The sequence below is a fragment of the Hyperolius riggenbachi genome, chromosome 7 (genome assembly GCF_040937935.1).
Source record: "Hyperolius riggenbachi isolate aHypRig1 chromosome 7, aHypRig1.pri, whole genome shotgun sequence".
Classification (NCBI taxonomy): Eukaryota; Metazoa; Chordata; class Amphibia; order Anura; family Hyperoliidae; genus Hyperolius; species Hyperolius riggenbachi.
The window spans coordinates 209122634-209145362 of NC_090652.1; the positions used below are offsets into that span (position 1 = coordinate 209122634).

General features: G+C 48.4%; 1 protein-coding gene across 7 annotated transcripts in view; it reads right to left on the minus strand.

Moving 5' to 3' along the window:
- The window catches only part of SATB2 (SATB homeobox 2), a 367270-nt gene that overhangs the window by 188889 nt on the left and 155652 nt on the right, over positions 1–22729 (minus strand). For all 7 annotated transcript variants that reach the window (XM_068245088.1, XM_068245087.1, XM_068245086.1 and 4 more), the window contains one exon: positions 811–937. In XM_068245088.1, coding sequence (XP_068101189.1) covers positions 811–937 — 127 coding nt within the window. The remainder of the gene's footprint in view (positions 1–810; positions 938–22729) is intronic.

Below are 22729 nucleotides of genomic sequence, written 5' to 3' on the forward strand. Positions count from 1 at the left end.
ACTCCTAAAAATGATCTTCTTTTAGATATCCCATGTTTTTTCTATCTCCCTGCTCTCAGAAGTTGTATTCTGCCAGGAAAACTTTTATGGCTGTAATTTGCTTATCAGTGTTTACCATATTACGGACAAGGTACTGACAAGACTTTTTCACCTGCGTTTTCTCCTAGGAGATAATGTTCATCTTCAATTTAAAATATCTATCCAGAACTTTTCAACTAAAAAGTACCAAAAAGTAGGTGAGAAAGTACTATTAAAATTATTTTGAGTATTTTCTTGCTTGCTGGTGGCTTAAAATGCATTTTATTGACAAGTTTAAAATTTTCACCTAGGAGAAAACTCAGGTGAAAAAGTGAATTGCATATGGGCTCTTGTCATAAAATGCCTTTAAAACCACCAGCAAGCAAGAGAACACTGAAAATAATTTTGATAGTACTTTTTCACCAACCTTTAGGTACTTTTTCAATTGTAAAATGCTGAAAAGTTGTTTTAAAGACGATATGAAAATTATCTCTTAGAAGATAACGCAGGAGAAAAAAAAAGAATTGCATATGGGCCAAGCTATCACTTCCATGCCTAAAAATTAACTCTTTGAGGCAGCAAAATAAAACAAGTAAAATAGCCTGGTTATTAATATGTTTTGCACTGTACATATACATGTTTACCTCATCATGTCACAAGTTGCCTCGGGTACACTTTAAGGCAATGTCTATGGGCCTTTTTCTTAAATCTAGAGATGAACACATGACGATTTACTTAAAAGGGAGAATATCAAAAGGAGAAAAAGAAGGAATACAGTATTCTGATTCCTACCTTTGTAATTGGATCTTCAGTGTTACCACATGATAGACATCCTGTAGTATGTCAGAAACTGTCACATCTGGGGCGTCTGTAACATAACTGAGAGGCAATGGATTCCAGCGCCCAATTTTAATTATTCCTGAATAGGAGAACATACATGTTATTGGTTCAAACACTGTTCACAATAAATAATGTTATAATTTTACATTGGCAAACCAAATGATATGGGCATGAAACAAAAGAACCACCTACACATTTTAGGTGGCAGTTGGACATGTAAGCATGATCAGAACTCCAAAAAGTCGTTTTCAACAAAAATCTTTCCACAAATGTGCATGTATGAAATGTCTTATGAAACTGGGAGGGTTTAGAGGCAGAAGTACCAGCCAGAAACTTAGCACCCCTCCCCCTTCCGGCCCCATGGGCAATGTGTCTCCTCACTCGCTACACAAAGTCTGCAGTGAGTGAATGTGCAGAGCAGCAGGGTGAGTAGAGAGAATGATTGCTGTGCTGCAGCTGGGACATTAGCAGGGAGAAGTGGCAGGATGTGTTTAGTGCTTCAGAAGTTTCCTGTCATTAGTAGCCAATGTGCACTGGCTGCTTTAATACCAGATTACCCTGGAATATTGATTATTTATCCTGATCAGAGTAATTAATCAATAATGCAGGGCAGTCTACTGTTGCAGGAGCCAGTGATACAGGTGCTGACAGGCGACTTTTGTAGTGAGCAGAGAAGCAAGCTCCAGGCAATTTACATTTGCTGGATTGCTGGTAATCTTATCTCTTTTCCCAGATCCCCTCCAACCCTGTTGTCTTCCCCATGACCCTTTCCTCTTTTCAGATTTTAGTGTCTTCTTTTAACAGCATGTCCCTGCCAAACAGCACTGGTGATGTCTGCAGTCCTAGTGAGAAGTCTTCCTAGCATTTCTCCTCTCCCACCAGGCTCTGTCTTGTGACGCTACCTCTATATTCCCCCCATGCATTCCCCTGTTTCGTATGTCCGCCTTTTCTAACTATCCTCAGAGGAGCTCACAATCTAATTGTACCATAGTCATAGTCTAATGTCCTACCATATTTTTATTGCATATTTATATAGCCCTGACATATTCTGCAGCACTGTATAGAGTACAGAGTTTCATAACGGTTAGCTCCGTCCACATCCTGACGACTCCTTTTAACCCAAAATACCCCTACATTTTCAGCGACACACTTGGCGCCCCAACCCGTCCACCCTCCTATCAAAAAAATTGGTTGCTGCCTAGTGGCCGCCAGATCATGGCCTCTGGAATTGCCCCTCCAATGACAGAAAAAAAGGTGTGAAGAGTGCAAGATGGGTTCTGTAAGACTGACAACCGGCTGAATGGGCAGGGAAACCACAGACGGTCAATAAGTTGGACTGGAAGTGACCAGAGTTACGAACTGTATACTCTACTGGGCTGGCGGACTGTTATGGCCATCAATCCGCCATTGGATTGATGTGGTAGACTGTGGACTGGACCGCCAGGACAGACAGTACACTGGTATGACGTAGCAGAAAGACTGGCAGGCAGTGGGCTGGATGGGTAAAGCCTAATGAATAATTGGCTACAGACTGGGCTAGCTTTATGCAGCTAGTGTCCTGGCTAAGATTTAAAGCCCACCCCTCTAGCACTGCAAGGTGCATTGTGCCATACATACTATAGCTTTCAATTCAACTGAATGTTACCAAATAGGCTGTGTTTAGTTCCAAGATTCCATCTGTAAATCTTTACACACACACGAAAATCTGTTACTATCTAAATCTATTTTTGTGTTCAGTTCAGGTGACAGTTTAGCAGTGGTAGCTCAACAAACATGTTTGCTTGTCTTCCTGCCCATTGACATATTCACTCCTCTGGAGAGTTGACATAGGAGAATGAGTAGGAGACACCCCATGGTAGGCATCAATAGAGAAAAATTACAGCCGATGTCCAAGGGTTTCTAACTTGCAACTGCTGAAAAAGCAGCTACCAACATTGTAGGACACCTGTCCTGTACACATAGTAGACTGTTACCCAAAATAATCATGAATGGTTGTTGAAGGCTGTGACAGTGCATATCTGGCTTAACAATTTCAATTTGAAGAATATATTCCTTTTTTACATATTTATTTTTACCACCCTGTACAGATCTACAGTTCCTTTTACTTTTTAACAGAATTATCTAAAAGTACATTGCTTGAAAATGTAACAATCATTTAAGGTTTAATTAAAATGCATCCACTAAAGTAGGCGCTTAAAACAGAGGCAAGAAAAAGCAATAAGAAAGTTATTAACCTCTCGAGTCATGCATGCTTACATTCAGCTGCACTGTCTTAAACCGCAGTCATCTCCCACTTACTTTAAAAGTACGTGTGCCATTTGCACTGAAAATAAATTCTTTACTATACATACAAGAACTGCGTACAATAAATAATCATATACATTAGAAAACTGTTTGAGGTTAGTTGCTCTGTGTTTTCATATCAACAACACTTTATTGACTGTTGAGGGTAAGCAAACAAGTGGGCATTGAGTAAAGCAGTGTAAAGGCAACATAATAAAATTTCTTTATACCAAAAACATGTTATTCATTATTATTATTTATTACCACTTAAGGACCAGGCACATTTCTAATGATTGGTGCTGCGTGGGCTCTACAGCCCGCAGCACCGATCAGGATTACACCAGGGCGATCAGACTTCCCCCCTTCTTTCCCCTCTAGGGGGATGTCCTGCTGGGGGGGTATGATCGCCGCCGGCCATTGGTGAGTAGCGGGGGGGGGGGGGCTCCTAAAAACCCCCCTCCGCAGCGTTTTCCGCCCTCTCCCGGCTTACCTCCCTCCCCTCCTTTCCTTAGGCTGCGCAGGACGGATATCCGTCCTGCGCATTGTGGGATAGGCTTCAGCCTATCATATGCCGGCGATCCCGGCCAATCATAGGCCAGGGATCGCCGATCTGACTTACGGCGCTGCTGCGCAGCAGCGCCGTATGATGTAAACAGCGGAGATTTCTTCCCCGCGTGTTTACATTACGTGTGCGAGCCGCGGTCGGCGGCTCACACACTGTTCACGGAGACACCCTCCGTGAACTGGCATGGAAATGCTATACCACTAACGACCAGGCGCCGCCCATGGGCGTTAGCTGGTCGTTAAGTGGTTTTTAATTAAACCCAATGTATAGTGACCCTCATCTCTCTGATGGATTGTACACAAAAGTTTTGCTCTTTGTTTATTTGATGATTATATTATTATTATTACTAGTAGAAGTAAGCCCATTTAAAAATGGGCTCTAGGTTTGTGTCCGAACCCCCTCCCTTCCCTGTGACCGCCGGCCGGCCCTGTAGCCCATCCTGCTTCTGTCCCAAGGCTGTCCGTGTGGCACATGCGCAGTAGCTTGGACACTCAAACACACACAGGGACGCAGAGACACAGGGGGATTATTATATAGGATTATTGTTATTATTATTATTGATTATGTACTGCAAAAAGCTCATACACACTGCACTAATGTTTCCATCTTAGCCAGCTAGACAAATTAGTTGAAAGTGTTTCATACTACAATGGCCTCAATTCACTAAGCTTTATCAAACACTTTATCGAACATTTGATAATTTACCCCATGGGTAAAATCTAATTTTGAATTCACTAAGGTGTTATAGATTTATTGAACGTTTTATCGATAAAATTAATTCAAAATTAGATTTTACCCATGAGGTAAATTATCAAATGTTCGATAAAGTGTTTGATAAAGCTTAGCGAATTGAGGCCAGTAGTAGGAGACAGCAGAAGCCATGCAAAAGAAGTTATGTGCCAGGTGAGCCAGCAAGCGAAAATGTCACTATAGCATGACAGCATTTTATAAAAAACAGCTTTGTCAGTTAATAACTGGAAAATGACAATAATCAAAAGCAATCTGATATTGATCCTATATACCATGATGACTTACTAACTTCTAACCCCCTATTGGCGTAATGTATATAGTCACATACATTACCATAGCAATGCTCGCGTTACACAGGTACCACAGGTTGCACTCATTGCGCAATGCACGCTACTCTGCTGGAGCATACCTCCCAACATTTTGAGATGAGAAAGAGGGACACTTAAGCCATGCCCCTGCCACACCCCTTATCACGCCCTTATCACACCCCTAGTCACGCATACCATAAAGATTTCCTAAGAAAAATATGTGGTTTTATAATTCAAACCACACTGGTCCTTTCTATCCTGGTTCATTTTCCTTCATATTAACATTTTATTAAAATTAGTAATATATCAATTTAAAGTATCTCCCCAGTATATGTAGCCAGGTGTATAGGTCTCCCCAGTATATGCAGCCAGGTGTATAGGTGTCCCCAGTAGATGTAGCCAGGTGTATAGGTCTCCCCAGTAGATGTAGCCAGGTGTATAGGTCTCCCCAGTATATGTAGCTAGGTGTATAGGTGTCCCCAGTATATGTAGCTAGGTGTATAGGTGTCCCCAGTATATGCAGCCAGGTGTATAGGTCTCCCCAGTATATGCAGCCAGGTGTATAGGTCTCCCCAGTATATGCAGCCAGGTGTATAGGTCTCCCCAGTATATGTAGCTAGGTGTATAGGTCTCCCCAGTATATGCAGCCAGGTGTATAGGTCTCCCCAGTATATGTAGCTAGGTGTATAGGTCTCCCCAGTATATGCAGCCAGGTGTATAGGTTCCTAAGAAAAATATGTGGTTTTATAATTCAAACCACACTGGTCCTTTCTATCCTGGTTCATTTTCCTTCATATTAACATTTTATTAAAATTAGTAATATATCAATTTAAAGTATCTCCCCAGTATATGTAGCCAGGTGTATAGGTCTCCCCAGTATATGCAGCCAGGTGTATAGGTGTCCCCAGTAGATGTAGCCAGGTGTATAGGTCTCCCCAGTATATGCAGCCAGGTGTATAGGTCTCCCCAGTATATGCAGCCAGATGTATAGGTCTCCCCAGTATTTGTAGCTAGGTGTATAGGTGTCCCCAGTATATGTAGCTAGGTGTATAGGTGTCCCCAGTATATGCAGCCAGGTGTATAGGTCTCCCCAGTATATGCAGCCAGGTGTATAGGTCTCCCCAGTATATGCAGCCAGGTGTATAGGTCTCCCCAGTATATGTAGCTAGGTGTATAGGTCTCCCCAGTATATGCAGCCAGGTGTATAGGTCTCCCCAGTATATGTAGCTAGGTGTATAGGTCTCCCCAGTATATGCAGCCAGGTGTATAGGTGTCCCCAGTATATGCAGCCAGGTGTATAGGTGTCCCCATTATATGCAGCCAGGTGTATAGGTGTCCCCAGTATATGCAGCCAGGTGTATAGGTGCCCCCAGGAAGGGAGGCAGCCAGTGAAAGGGAGCTGGTGGCAAAGTGGCGGAGAAGGGAGGAAGTCTCCCCTCCCTTCCCTCACCTTGGGGCTCCCTTTCCTGGCTCTCCCTTCCGGATCAATGTGTTTTATCCGATGGCGCAGCGGCATAGTGATAGTGGGTGGGGAGGACTTACCGATCTCCTTCCAGCCGGCAGAGGGAGCTGTGATCTGTGCGCTGCTAGTCTGGTCTTGAGTAGACCAGACTTGCAGTGCACAGATCACAGCTCTCACCGGCGGTTGCGTAACAGCGGTAAGTCCTCCCCGCCCGCTGTCAGCCGCTGCGCCATCGGAGAGAGACACATTAATCCAGAAGGGAGAGCCAGGAAAGGGAGCCCCAAGGTGAGGGAAGGGGGGGAGACTTCCCCCCTTCTCCGCCACTTTGCCACCAGCTCTCTTTCACTGGCTGCCTCCCTTCCTGCGCAAACAGTTAGTCCGCCCCTGCATCTGACCCCCCAGCCAGCCGGGACACTGGGGGGTCATAGCGGGAGAGCCCTCCCAAATCGGGTCAGTCCCGACGAAAACGGGACGGTTGGGGACTATGCTGGAGTAAGCACCAATACAATCTCTGTGCATTGTCGGCACACAGCAGTTTTACCAGCTTTTAGTGCATCAACCAAATAGTCACAGCCTTACAGTGTTAGACGCACCCTATTATGTTTTCATAGTACAGACTGATGCCCTTATACCCACTCCATTGTGTCTCTTGTGGGATGCCATGCATGGATTTTTCCAGGCACCCCATACTTTTGCCATTCATAAATATCAATGGAATCTGCACAACTACTCTAAAAAGGCTGTGCATCATGTTAAAATACAGCACAATGTACAGATAAAAGGTAAAAGGGCCCTGCGGAGTGGGCTGTTGCTCCTGCTTTCATAGTGCATATGCTAGACATATCAAAGGTCGTCCCTGTTTTCCTATAGTTATATAAAGTTGCTTCAGGGTTATTTCACACTGTGCATTATTCTCTTGGTATTATATGGTGTTTTACGGCCTACGAGCCTTGTTTTGGCTAGATTTGATGAAGATCCTGCTGCAGGCTGGTTGAATTTATGCAGTAAAGATTACGGAAAATGCCAGACAGCACCAATGAAATCTTTAGAAATTGACTCTCAGCTAAGAGAGGCTGCTGAAATCAGCTGTCATTGCCAGACCACACCTGCAAAGTGCCAGTGAGTGCCTGCTAAAATATCACTCATCAAGTTTATGTGATCAAGGCTGTCACTGACATCACAACAGCTGGATCATGCATGATCACACATAAACACTCGCATCAATGATTGCTTGTTTTAGTGCACACTGTGAGATGGAGTATAGGACGGGCTGTAGATGGCTAATGCTGGTCTCACACTGGGAGATCTGATCTGCATACCTCCCAATTTTCTGAGATAAGAAAGAGGGACACCTTAAGATATGCCCCTGCCACACCTCCAGACACGCCCCTGCCACACCCTTGTTAGCATAGAACAAAGAATCCATAATCAAAACATGTAGTTTTATAATTCATACCACGCTGGTCCTTTCTATCATCATTAGGTTTCCCTAATATTAACACTTGGAAATAAAATGAGCTGTTGTGGGGTGCTATTTTAGCAATAAGAATCAGCAAGGAGCAAGCTAAGAAGCCTGCAAGAGCCTAACTAATCTTTCCCTATGAAAGAGTCTGCAACAGCTGTCCCTTCTCTATTTACTGCAGGCACACGAGTGAGTATAATGGCCGGCGGTGCCTGCCTTTTATAAGGGGGGGAGTGCAGTGGCGTACCTAGGGCATTTGACACCCGGTGCTGGGTAGTAAACCCCCCCCCCCCCCGAAAAAAAAAAGAAGGAACAGAGTGAGTGTGGCATGGTAAGCGCGCCACAGCGGGTAATGACAGATAAAGTGCCCCCAGTATAAGTAATATAGTTGCCCCAGTATGGGTAGCATAGTGGCCCCCGTAAAGTTGGCCTAGTATAGGTAGTAAAGTTGCCCCCAGTTTAGGTAGTTACTATAGTTGCCCTAGTATGGGTAATATAGTTGCCCCAGTGTAGGTAGTATAGTTGCCCTCAGTATAGCTAGCGTCATTGCCCCCAGTATAGCTAGCATAGTGGCCCCCAGTATAGCTAGCGCAGTTGCCCCAGTATAGCTAGCGTAGTTGCCCCAGTATAGCTAGCGTAGTTGCCCCAGTGTAGGTAGTATAGTTGCCCCCAGTATAGGTAGTTACTGTAGTTGCCCCCAGTATAGGTAGTATAGTTGCCCCAGTGTAGGTAGTATAGTTGCCCCCAGTATAGCTAGCGTAGTTTCCCCAGTATAGGTAGCATAGTGGCCCCGTAAAGTTGGCCTAGTATTGGCAGTAAAGTTGCCCCCAGTTTATATAGTCACTGTAGTTGCCCCCAGTATAGGTAGTATAGTTGCCCCAGTGTAGGTAGTATAGTTGCCCCCAATATAGCTAGCGTAGTTGCCCCAGTATAGCTAGCATAGTGGCCCCTGTAAAGTTGGCCTAGGATAGGTAGGAAAGTTGCCCCCAGTTTAGGTAGTTACTGTAGTTGCCCCCAGTATAGGTAGTACAGTTGCCCTAGTGTAGTTGCCCCAGTGTAGGTAGTATAGTTGCCCCCAGTATAGCAAGCGTTGTTTCCCCCAGTATAGCTAGCATAGTTGCCCCCAGGGGATTGCTAGCATAGTTGCCCCCAGTATGCGGGAAGCTTGGAAGGAGGGGCAGCGGGGACAGCAGCGGGGAGGGGGGCCAGGCCCCCCACCTCCCTCACCTGGGTCCCCTCCTTCCTGTGCTTCCCCCCTCCAGATTAGCGTGGCAGACAGGAGCGGCAAGGAGCAGCGAGAGAGGAATTACTCACCTGCTTCCTGCGTTCCAAGCGATGGATGGAGCGCAGCGTCATCGTCACATGACACTGGTCTCTGCCTTCTCCACAGCTCACTATGCTTCTTGATTCGCCGAAGCATAGTGAGCAGTGGAGAAGGCAGAGACCAGTGTCATGTGACGATGACGCTGCGCTCCATCGCCTGGAACGCAGGAAGCAGGTGAGTAATTCCTCTCCCACTGCTCCTTGCCGCTCCTGTCTGCCGCCCTAATCTGGAGGGGGGAAGCACAGGAAGGAGGGGACCCAGGTGAGGGAGGTGGGGGGTCTGGCCCCCCTCCCCGCCGCTGTCCCCGCTGCCCCTCCTTCTTTTGCTGCTTCCCCCTCCTGCGACATGGCCTCTGTGGGAGGTCTTGGTGACACCCCCTGGGACGTCCATCACCCGTGGCGCTCCGCCTTCCTGCGCCCAATGGCAGGAACGCCACTGGGGGAGTGGTTTCAGGAGGGTTTGTAGCCTACGTAGGTAGGTGGGTGCACTGAGCACAACAGGTAGGTATATGCAGTGATGAGGTGGGTGCACTGAACACAACAGGTAGGTATATGCAGTGATGGGTATTACAATGTGCACCTGTCACACACAGACAGGTAGCGGACAGGCACAGTGACACTGCGTGCGCTCATGTAGGTAGGTGGGTGCACTGTGAACAACAGGTAGGTAGGTATATGCAGTGTTGGATATTACAATGTGCACCTGTCACATACAGACAGGTAGCAGACAGACACAGTGACACTGCGTGTAGTGATGCTCGGATACCCCTTTTTATTATTCGAGTTTGGTCGAATTCGAATAGTAAATTATTCGAATTCAGTCGAATATTCGAGTCGAATATTTTTTACTATTCGATTCGACCTCGGACTTTGAGCTCACTATTCGAGTCGGTATTCGAGCTCATTATTCGAGCTGACTATTCGAATTGGCCTTAAATAGCTTCCAACACTTCTTTTGAGGGTGAATGATGCAAGAAACATCTTTTTTTCCAAGTAACAACAGCAAGTGATTATGTGGGGATGTTCCTTTAAAAAAAAAAAAAAAAAAGGTGGAAAGAGAAGTTGTGTCCAGAATTTTGTTCAGTACTGTATATACTTCTTTTTCTTCTTCTTCTTCTTCTTCTTTATCTTCTATATCTTCTTCTTCTTCTTCTATATCTTCTTCTTCTATATCTTCTTCTATATCTTCTTCTTCTTCTTCATCTTCTTCTTCTTCATCTTCTTCATCTTCTTCTTCATCTTCTTCATCTTCTTCTTCTTCATCTTCTTCTTCTTCATCTTCTTTATCTTCTTCTTCTTCATCTTCTTCATCTTCTTCTTCATCTTCTTCATCTTCTTCATCTTCTTCTTCTTCATCTTCTTCTTCTTCATCTTCTTCTTCTTCTCCTTCTTCTTCTTCTTCTTCTTCTTCTTCTTCTTCTTCTTCTTCTTCTTCTTCTTCTTCTTCTTCTCCTTCTTTTTCTATATCGTTTTCTTCTTCTTCACTTATTTCTCTTTTATATTTTTTTTTAAAGAAATGCAGCTATTTTTTAACGTAACAAATAGCTGGTGGCGCACGCATGTTGGAAGCGCCATTGTATGTGCTCCCTGGCAGTGGAAACACACAGACAGCAGGAGGTAAATTCAGCAGCAGGAGGAGGAGGATGAGTGTGTGGCAGCAGGCAGTCAATGAGGCAGGCAGCGTGACATAATAGCCCTGGTACCTTGCGGTGATACCAGGGCTGTAAATAAACACAGCAGGCAGGAGGTCCCAGACAGCGGTCGTGCAGCCCACATCGTGTCCAATACACAACTAGGACAACACAGTTTTCAACCCGGGCACCTCTGAAAAATTAAACCTTTTTTTTATGGTTTTTTGGTTTTGTTTGTAAAACAAATTACACAGATATATAGCTATTGTTTGACGTAATAGCTGGTGGCAGAGTGGCAGCAGAATGTAATTCTTCTGTGTACCCTGGCAGTGGGAAACACAGACCGACAGCAGCAGCAGCAGGAGGAATGGAGGAGTAATGTGAGCAGCTATTGTTTGACGTAATAGCTGGTGGCAGAGTGGCAGCAGAATGTAATTCTGTGTACCCTGGCAGTGGGAAACACAGACAGACAGCAGCATCAGCAGGAGGAATGGAGGAGTAGTGTGAGTGTGGCAGCAGGTAGGCAGCGTGACATAATAGCCCTGGTACCTAGCGGTGATACCAGGGCTGTAAATAAACACAGCAGGCAGGAGGTCCCAGACAGCGGTCGTGCAGCCCACATCGTGTCCAATACACAACTGGGACAACACAGTTTTTAACCCGGGCACCTCTGAAAAATTAAACCTTTTTTTTTATGGTTTTTTGGTTTTGTTTGTAAAACAAATTACACAGATATATAGCTATTGTTTGACGTAATAGCTGGTGGCAGAGTGGCAGCAGAATGTAATTCTGTGTACCCTGGCAGTGGGAAACACAGACCGACAGCAGCAGCAGCAGCAGGAGGAATGGAGGAGTAATGTGAGCAGCTATTGTTTGACGTAATAGCTGGTGGCAGAGTGGCAGCAGAATGTAATTCTGTGTACCCTGGCAGTGGGAAACACAGACCGACAGCAGCATCAGCAGGAGGAATGGAGGAGTAGTGTGAGTGTGGCAGCAGGTAGGCAGCGTGACATAATAGCCCTGGTACCTAGCGTTGATACCAGGGCTGTAAATAAACACAGCAGGCAGGAGGTCCCAGACAGCGGTCGTGCAGCCCACATCGTGTCCAATACACAACTGGGACAACACAGTTTTCAACCCGGGCACCTCTGAAAAATTAAACCTTTTTTTTTTTTATGGTTTTGTAGTTTTGGTTTTACAACCAATTACACAGATATAGCTATTTTTTGACGTAATAGCTGGTGGCAGAGTGGCAGCAGAAGGTAAATCTGTGTACCCTGGCAGTGGGAAACACAGACAGACAGCAGCAGCAGGAGGAGGAATGGAGGAGTAATTATGTGAGCAGCTATTGTTTAACGTAATAGCTGGTGGCAGAGTGGCAGCAGAAGGTAATTCTGTGTACCCTGGCAGTGGGAAACACAGACAGACAGCAGCAGCAGGAGGAATGGAGGAGTAGTGTGAGTGTGGCAGCAGGCAGGCAGCGTGACATAATAGCGCTGGTACCTAGCGGTGATACCAGGGCTGTAAATAAACACAGCAGGCAGGAGGTCCCAGACAGCGGTCGTGCAGCCCACATCGTGTCCAATACACAACTGGGACAACACAGTTTTCAACCCGGGCACCTCTGAAAAATTAAACCTTTTTTTTTTTTTATGGTTTTGTAGTTTTGGTTTTACAACCAATTACACAGATATAGCTATTTTTTGACGTAATAGCTGGTGGCAAAGTGGCAGCAGAAGGTAATTCTGTGTACCCTGGCAGTGGGAAACACAGACAGACAGCAGAAGGGCAGTACACAGCAGCCCACTGTAGGTGTAAAATGTGTGGCTGCAGGCGACGTAATAGTCAAAGTGAACCAGGCTGGCTTAGTGAGCAGGAGCCAGGAGGTGGTAAAGGGTGGTAAGGCACATTAACGATGGTTCTAAGTTCTGGCAGCCAGTTCATGTCCCCCTCTCGCCGACAACAGGGGCCAGGAACTCGCCTTCCACCCACGCCAGGTTCATCTTGAGAAACGTCAGTCTGCCCACAGACTTGTGAGACAGACGTGAGCGTTTCTCGGTGACCACGCCACCAGCTGCACTGAAGCAGCGCTCGGACAGCACGCTGGAAGGGGGACAGGACTTCCAGGGCGTACTGCGCCAGCTCGCTCCAGATCTCCAGGCGCTTGACCCAATACTCCATGGGATCAACAGGGGCATCGCTGTCAAGCCCGCTGTAGGACCCCATGTAGTCAGCCACCATACGGGTCAGGCGCTGGCTGTGACCGGAGGAGGATGCTGCTGCATGCACCTCCTCTCTAGTCACTGCTGCCGGAGCCTCTACAGTCCTGTAGAGCTCGTTGCTGAGAGACAGCAGGTCTGTGGGGCGCTTGCTGCTGGATGCAGGCACCTGCTGCTGCCTCTGTGCTGGCTGGACAGTGGGGGTGGAAGGCTGGGGGAAGGCTTCCTCCAAGCGCTCAACAAGGGCCTGCTGCAAGCTCCTTATTTGTTGCGCTGGGTCTCCTCCTGCAGGCGGCAGGAACTGGCTCAACTTCCCCTTGAGGCGTGGGTCCAACATCATGCTGATCCATATCTCCTCCCTCTGCTTCATCTGGATCACTCTGGGGTCCCTGCGCAGGCACGCCAGCATGTGCGCTGCCATTGGGAAGAGGCGGGCCACGTGTGCTGCACATCGATGGCAGTGCTGCTGTCCTCATCCTCCTCCTCTGCCGCCTCATCCTCTCTCCACCCCCGCACCAACTCAGCTGCGCTGTGCTGATCCCCCTCATCAGCAGCAAGGTCAGGGACCTCCACCAAGTCCTCCTCCTCCTCCCCCTCAGAGGTGGACTGTGCAGCTGCATGACGCTCCTGCTGGTCCAAGGCTGCCGCTCCCTGTTCCAGCAAAGCATCGAAGGCCCTGTTCAGCAGACAAACCAGGGGCACCCACTCGCAGACCATAGCATGGTCCCTGCTCACCATGTTAGTGGCCTGCAGAAAGGGAGCCAGCACTAAGCACACCTTCTGCATGTGCCTCCAGTCATCATCGGGGACGATGGATGGGATGTTGCTGGTCTTGTCCCTTCTCTGAACGGCGGAAACAGTGGCCAGGGCAAGGTACTGGTTGACAGCGTGCTTGTGTTCAACCAGACGCTCCAACATCGCCAGGGTGGAGTTCCAGCGAGTCGGAACGTCAAGGATCAGCCGATGGCGTGGCAGCTCCAGCTCCTTTTGCACGTCTTCCAGGCTCGCACAGGCTGCAGCCGAGCGCCGGAAGTGACGCACAATGTTCCTTGCCGTTTCCAGCAGTTCGCCCATCCCCTGGTAGGTGGGCAAGAACTTCTGCACCACCAGGTTCAGCACGTGGGCAAGACAGGGGATGTGGGTCAGGTTTCCCCTGTCTATTGCGGCAACCAGATTGGTCCCATTGTCGGCCACCACCTCTCCGACTCTGAGGCCTTTGGGGGTCAGCCAAATCCTCTCCTGCTCCTGGAGTTTGGCCAACACATGGGTTGCCGTCAGCTTGGTCTTCCCAAGGCTGACCAAGTGCAGCAGCGCTTGGCAGTGGCGGGCCTTCACGCTGCTGCTGAGGCAGGGGGTTTGGCCAGGTGTGCCGGAGGATGGCAGAGGATCGGAGGAACCTGCTGCAGTTCCCCTGACCCTGCGGGGTGGCACCACCCACTGTGTTGCTGCTGCTGCTGTGCCCGCTGCTGCTCTCCCATCCTCACCCCCTTCCACCAAGCTGACCCAGTGGACAGTGAAGGACAGGTAGCGGCCTGTCCCGAAGCGGCTGCTCCAGGAGTCCATGGTGACGTGGACCCTTTCACCAACCGCGTGCTCCAGCCCTCGCTCCACATTGGCCATCACAAAGCGGTGCAGTGCAGGAATGGCCTTGCAGGCGAAGAAGTGTCTGCTGGGGAGCTGCCAGTCTGGGGCTGCACAAGCAAGCAGCGCACGCATGTCGCTCCCCTCCTGCACGAGCGTGTACGGCAGGAGTTTGGAGCACATGGCCCGTGCCAGCAAGCCGTTCAGCTGCCGCACGCGACGGCTGCTGGGAGGCAGAGCCCTAACCACCCCCTGGAAGGACTCGCTCAAAAGGCTCTGGCGTGGCCTTTTGCTGGCACGGGAATCAGCGGACACAGCAGAGGAGGCCACTGAGGACTGGCTGCCAGAACAGGCCTCAGTGTCGGCGGCAGGAGTTGCAGAGGGGGGAGGAGCAGTGCGTTTCCGCACTCCTGCTGGTGCTGCTGGAGGAGCAGGAGGGCGGGTGGCTGCTGTTGCTGCTGCTGCTGCTGAAGGCTGTGCAGTGATGGGTGTGGTGCCACTGCCAGCACCAGATGCCTTCAGCCTCTGGAACTCCTCATGCTGGTTGAAATGTTTCGCAGCAAGGTGGTTGATGAGCGAGCTGGTGCTGAACTTTAAGGGGTCTGCACCTCTGCTCAACTTCCGCTGACAGTGGTTGCAAGTGGCGTACTTGCTGTACACTGTGGGCATGGTGAAAAATCGCCAGATTGGTGACAAAAACAACCCCCTATGGCATGGAACCGCTGCTGCCTGTCTCCCTGTGGTGGTTGGGGGGGGGGGGGCTTGGGTGCGGCTGGTGGTGGTACTGGCAGATGCTGCTGCTGCTGCTGCTGAGCCTGAGACACCAGCAGGCTGTGGGACCTGCCTACTGCTGCCAATGCTTGCAATGATGCGCCTCCTTGCAAGGCCCACAAGCGCATCCTCCTCCTCAGAGCTGCTGATGATGACATCCCCTGGAGCTGGTGGCACCCAGTCTCTGTCTGTCACCGTGTCATCATCATCCTCCCCCTCCTGAAACATGTCCTGCTGGGATGATGACCCCCCAAACTCCTCTCCTGATGCATGGATGGGCTGCTTGACTGTCGCCACAGTCTTGCTGTCCAATCCCTCCTCCCCCAAAGTGCCCATCAGCATCTCCTCCTCAAAATCGCCAACAACAGCAGACAATACCCTGATGGTGCCTGGGGTAAAAAGACTGCTGAGTGACAGGTCGGCGACTGACGGTGAACTGGCCTCCTCCCCAGGCCCTGCTGGGCGGCTGCTGCGAACAGGGGTGGTGGTGGTGGTGGTGAGGGTGGAGGCCTCGGATGCAGAGCTGATGGCGGGCTGCTCATCCCCCGTCATCAGTTGCACCACAGTGTCTGCATCCTTTTCCTCAATGGGACGTTTCCGACCCGGCTGGAGGAAAATCGGAGCAGGTGCTACACGCTGCTGCTGCTGTGTCTCTGCAGCGTGAGTTGCAGTTGCTCCTGCTGGGCGGCGCCCAAGGCGTCCACGGCCAGTGGCTATAGGAGGAATGTTAGCCACTGACGCTGCTGCTGCTGCTGCGGAACTGTGCATGGTGGCTCGGCCGCGCCCGCGGCTTGCCACAATGCTGCTCCTTCTCCTCCTGATTCCCTTGCTGCCCTTCCCCTTGCCCAAACCGCGCTGGCTGCCACTTCCAGACATCTTCGATGTTTTGGGCGTAAACACAAAAGTTTTTTAAAAAGGGCGGGTGAAAAGTGGGGTACTTTAATGGAGTGGGTTGGTGGGCGAGGTGACTGAGTGAGTGTCTAGTACAGTAAGTAAGTAGTAACAGTCAGGAAGTACAACTAGCAGTTACAATAATCAGTAGTAATCACAAGGAAATAGAGTGTGTGTACACTACAGAATGTGAGTGCATGCATGCGCAAACACGCGCAGGAGCTAGCCTATGAACAGAGACTGAGTGAGTGTCCCTAGTACAGTAAGTAAGTAGTAACAGTCAGGAAGTACAACTAGAAGTTACAATAATAAGTAGTAATCACAAGGAAATAGAGTGTGTGTACACTACAGACAGTGAGTGCACGCACGCGCAAACACGCGCAGGAGCTAGCCTATGAACAGTGACTGAGTGAGTGTCCCTAGTACAGTAAGTAAGTATTAACAGTCAGGAAGTACAACTAGCAGTTACAATAATCAGTAGTAATCACAAGGAAATAGAGTGTGTGTACACTACAGACAGTGAGTGCACGCACGCGCAAACACGCGCAGGAGCTAGCCTATGAACAGAGACTGAGTGAGTGTCCCTAGTACAGTAAGTAAGTAGTAACAGTCAGGAAGTACAACTAGAAGTTACAATAATAAGTAGTAATCACAAGGAAATAGAGTGTGTGTGCACTACAGACAGTGAGTGCACGCACGCGCAAACACACGCAGGAGCTAGCCTATGAACAGAGACAGAGTGAGTGTTCCTAGTACAGTAAGTAAGTAGTAACAGTCAGGAAGTACAACTAGAAGTTACAATAATAAGTAGTAATCACAAGGAAATAGAGTGTGTGTACACTACAGACAGTGAGTGCACGCACGCGCAAACACGCGCAGGAGCTAGCCTATGAACAGAGACTGAGTGAGTGTCCCTAGTACAGTAAGTAAGTAGTAACAGTCAGGAAGTACAACTAGAAGTTACAATAATAAGTAGTAATCACAAGGAAATAGAGTGTAAGTACACTACAGACAGTGAGTGCACACACGCGCAAACACGCGCAGGAGCTAGCCTATGAACAGTGACTGAGTGAGTGTCCCTAGTACAGTAAGTAAGTAGTAACAGTCAGGAAGTACAACTAGAAGTTACAATAATAAGTGGTAATCACAAGGAAATAGAGTGTGTGTACACTACAGACAGTGAGTGCACGCACGCGCAAACACGCGCAGGAGCTAGCCTATGAACAGTGACTGAGTGAGTGTCCCTAGTACAGTAAGTAAGTAGTAACAGTCAGGAAGTACAACTAGCAGTTACAATAATTAGTAGTAATCAGAAGGAAATAGAGTGTGTGTACACAGACAGTGAGTGCACGCACACGCAGGAGCTAGCCTATGAACAGTGACAGTGAGTGTCCTAGTACAGTTACAGTATATAACTACAATACAAAATACAATCAATCAGTAGTAAAGGACAGCAGAAATACTGGTATAGATGAGAAATAAACAGAGGACAGGAGAGAACAGCTGCCCACACAGGCAGGCCCTGAGGCCTAAAGCTGTAAGCCTGCAGCAGCTGTCTCTCTCTATGTAACACAAAAGCTACTAACTAAAATACAATGTCTATCTAACTAACAACAATATAGGTGTATATAGGAGGTGTATGTGAGCAAAAACGCTAGGTGATTGACCACAATAAAGCTCTTGCTAAGCCAAAGCACAAAGGAGCAGATCTCTCTCTGTACAAAGTCAGGCAAGGACGGAAAAACCGAACATGGCGGCCGCTATTTATAGGTTAGGGGCTGGCCAGGGTCCCCCTCAGTGATTGGCTGCCGTCAGAGGGCCTGGGAGCCCTCTGATTGGCTCTAAGGACATCAATCTGGGCTATGACGCTATTCGAGCTCGGTATTCGAGCTCGAATAGCGCTGTTTGCTCGAATAGCGCGAATAGTGAATGAGCTATTTTACTCGAATAGCCCATTCGAATACCTGCAGCTATTCGGAGCTCGAATACCGAGCTCGAATAGCTGAAAACGAGCTTGAATATTCGAGCTACTCGAATATTCGAGCTCTGCTGAGCACCACTGTTTGGTACACAGCGTTGGGTCAAGGGTCCATCTTACCATGGATGCCTGGTCTTGAAAGCACGCTCTGGCCTGCCCGAAGACTAAATCAGTCCCCACACACAGCATCTCTGCCTGCACGCTGTGTGACTGCCTGACTCAAGACTAAGTCGGTCCCCACACAGCATCTCTGCCTGCAGGCCGCTAGACTGCCCTCTCCGCCACCACCAACAGGGTCCACCAGGACTCCAGGCGGATTCCTGAATTTTTAAGACCGCTGCTAGCAGTGGCCGCTATAATAATTTTTCTGGCTGCTCTACAGCTGCAACAACAAAACAAAAGGCATGTACATGCGTCAATTCCTCTTCGTGATCGTTACCTTGCCGCGGTGAAGGGGCTTGCGTATCACAATGAAGCAATGATCGCCGGCTATAAGAGTGCCTCGGGGGGTGGCACACCAAAGATAATAAGGACGTTGCTTCATTGTGGACAGACCAAATTCGATGAGCTGGAAAATCACTTTTGTTCTGTCATTGAACTACCTCAGCCTGGTGACCATATGGGCTTCAAAACCGCTATCGCCTGCACTCTCGCCATGGTGCGCACCAGTCCAGCACGGCCGTTACTACACAAACAGCTGTTTGTGGTGCATTACACAGTGAGTTTGATGTGTCAGTGTGAAGCAGTACTCTAACTACACTCCCTGATTGATGTATACACTTTAGGCCTCCAATTTAGCATGCAATGTGATTTCTGCCCTTAAAAAATTGCTTTGCGTCAAACCCAGATTTTTCCCCGGGACTTTTGGCGTCTATCCCACTCATTCATGCAAAAACTCAGATGTTAGTCCCCTTGAAACATCTTTTCCATCACTTTTGTGGCCAGCATAAATGTTTCTAGTTTTCAAAGTTCGCTTCCCCATTGAAGTCTATTGCGGTTCACGAAAGTTCGCAAGTTCGAGGACGTTTGCAGAAGTTTGCGAACCCGGTTCGCGAACCTAAAGTCGGAGGTTTGGGCCATCTCTACCTATAGCCACAGTTCACTCCCCCACCTGGGGCCCAAATTACTCCAGTGCACTATAGCTCCAGCCAGGCCCGCCATCATGGGGGGACAACAAGGAGTTCCGTGACGGGCCCGGGCCTGTAGGGGGGCCCCGCCCGCCTAAGCAACCCCCTCGCCACTGGACGCCGCTGCGCTGCCTGCATCAGACCTCGATCAGCGGGTGGCCACTGCGCGGGCGCTAGGACCTAGCAGGCACCGCACTTATACTTATATGACATCACTTCCGCATATATAGAGCGTGGTGCGTCCGTGCGCCCGCTCTAACTGGTTGGGCCGCCCACTGATCGAGGTCTGATGCTGGGCTGCTGCTGGGAGGTGAGGTGGGAGCCCGTCACTCACTATCTAACCTGGGGGGTCCCTGTCACTCACTATCTAACCTGGGGGGTGCCTGTCACTCACTATCTAACCTGGGGGTCCCTGTCACTCACTATCTAACCTGGGGGGCGCCTGTCACTCACTATCTAACCTGGGGGGTCCCTGTCACTCACTATCTAACCTGGGGGGGCGCCTGTCCCTCACTATCTAACCTGGGGGTCCCTGTCACTCACTATCTAACCTGGGGGGTCCCTGTCACTTGCTATCTAACCTGGGAGGTGCCTGTCACTCAGTATCTGACCTGGGGGGTGCCTGTCACTCGCTATCTAACCTGGGGGGTCCCTGTCACTCACTATCTAACCTGGGGGGTGTATTATCACTCACTATCTAACCTGGGGGCCCCTGTCACTCACTATCTAACCTGGGGGGTGCCTGTCACTCACTGTCTACCCTGGGGGTCCCTGTCACTCACTATCTAACCTGGGGGGAACCTGTCACTCACTATCTAACCTGGGGGGGCCCTGTCACTTACTATCTAACCTCGGGCCGCCTGTCACTCACTATCTGACCTGGGGGCCCCTGTCACTCACTATCTAACCTGGGGGGCACCTATCACTCACTATCTAACCTGGGGGCTCCTGTCACTCACTATCTAACCTGGGGGGCGCCTGTCACTCACTATCTAACCTGGGGGTCCCTGTCACTCACTATCTAACCTGGGGGGTGCCTGTCACTCACTATCTAACCTGGGGGATGCCTGTCACTCACTATCTAACCTGGGGTCTCTATCACTCACTACCTAACCTGGGGGTCCCTGTCACTCACTATCTAACCTGGGGGGCGCCTGTCACTCACTACCTAACCTGGGGGTCCCTGTCACTCACTACCTAACCTGGGGGTCCCTGTCAGAATTCAGAATCCAGATGAGAGGTGTCTACCATATTAAGCCTATTTATGTGAAAATGCTGTCTATTTATGTGCCTCATGACTGCTGAATTTGTCTTGTTGGGGGCCTAATGATTGCTGAATTTTTACTTGTTGAGGGCCTCATGATTTGTTAGGAGCCTCAAGATCGGTGAATTTGTCTTGTTGGGGGCCTCATGATTTGTTGGGGGCCTCATCATTTGTTGGGGGCCTCATGATTGCTGAATTTGTCTTGTTGGGGGTCACACGATTGCTGACTGTGAGACTATGGGAAAAGCTGAATCATCATCATATGAGACAATGGCATTAAATCTACTTTTTTAGCTTTTAAAACAGAAAATAAAACTGGGAGGTTCTAAAAAAAATGATGGAGCACTTCCTCCTTCCGGTTTGAAGGAGGAAGTGCTCCATAGCGAGGCTTGCAACGAGTCCATTCGGACGCTTGAACCTCGTTGAAACGCTGGGCGGGGAGCGGTGTTCTGGGTAATTCCGCCGCATCTAGCCGCTCAGCTGCGGCAATTAGAGGTAATTTGAATCACGAGTATCCACCGTGGTTATTCGTGATTAATCTGTGGAGAGCAAACCTGCAACTAGCTCTGCCAACATGTAATAGCTATGCACATTTCTCAGTTCGTATAGGGGGGGGAGGGGGGGTGGGCTAGAGGGGGGGGGGCAGGTCTGATGATTTGTGAGGGGCCCCAAAATTTCTGATGACGGCCCTGGCTTCAGCTGTCCCTGTGCCTGTAGCCACAGTTCACTCCGTTGCCAGGGCCCCAAAATACTCCTGCGCTCTATTATGTGCAGTTCTCCTAGTGAACTTTCAGCATCATTAGCTCTGTGCTAGTTTGTGCTAATTAGCTCTTTCACCCCTTACCTGCAAATGACTGGCATCTTGAGCAAAACATCCATTCTTCCTGCTGACTGATACTAATCATCATTCTGCTCTCTTCTGTAATCAAGATCAAAGAGCTACCCTGAAATACCTGTGCAATATGGCTCCGGGTGCATCCCCCTTCCTTTTCAGCCTGTGAGTGCCGCTTTGCAAGAACTACATAAGGCTAATATAAAATACTAAATAGGTACTTTATTGTCTGTATATGAAATGCATTTAAACCTTAAAGGACACCTGAAGTGAGATAGATACCAAGGCTGCCATATTTATTGCCTGGCAGTTTTGCTGATCTCTGGATCACACACAGGGAAACAAGCATGACTTCTGTCAGAAACGTCTGATCTGCATGCTTGATCAGCGTCTGTGATTTAAAGTATTAGAGGCTGAGGATCAGCAGGACAGCATAAATCAATCATAATAATATATCTTAAAAGGAAATCAATATGGCAGCCTCCATATCCCTCTCACTTCAGATGTGCTTTAATTACAATATTTTAGTTTGGCGAATATAGACAGGGGTTAGAACCTCTTTTTGGGTTATTACTGCAGTGAGTCCGTGTTCCACTGGAAATGCTCCTTCGTTACTAATCTCTGAGATTTCTATGATTCCCTGTGTCTGAAATATGAGCCCAGGGTGGCCCCAGAGTTAGTCAATGAGGGACAATAACTCTTCCCCACTGTACAAACTAGTTTTACTTGCTATCTCCATCCCTTAGATTTACCCACTTCCTCTCAGGACAGGAATCAACTGTGTTTTACCAAGTTAGGGATCAAGTCAGCAATAAAAATCCCAATCCCTTTCTACATTGTCTAAGACTATTTTCCCCTTTTAACGTTACGCTTTAATCATTCTTTATTATACTCGTCTGGTGTGCATCTTTAAACAATCAACTCTGCATAGAATTATAATAAAACTAACATTAAAATTCTTTGCGCAGTCCCTACATAAGCTACTACATATCAGCAAACTGTGTGAAAGGTGCTATCTGGATAAGTGTTTTCGGTTTATGGAAACCAGGCAGCGAGGAACATATTTGTGGTCTCCTGTACAGTCTATTATTACTACAACGGGTTGTTACAATTACATGTGCTTATTAATTATTAAGCCTATATTACAAATTCCATAAAGACCTCACACTTAAGTGGCACCATTTAATTGAAACTTAAAAACCTGAGGATTAAAGGGGGCTCTCTTTAATTAAAGGCTCAGGCGATATTTACAGGGGGGAAGGGGGGGAGGGGGGTTTAAAGAGAAACACAAGAGAGTCGCAAAACTCTAGATCTGATTCCAAGTTGGGAAGTCACTGTAATTTTGGTCAGAACCACACGGAGAAAAATGTATCATTTAAAGAAGGTATTATTCAGCCTGAAAGCAGCGTTACTTCAAGACACAA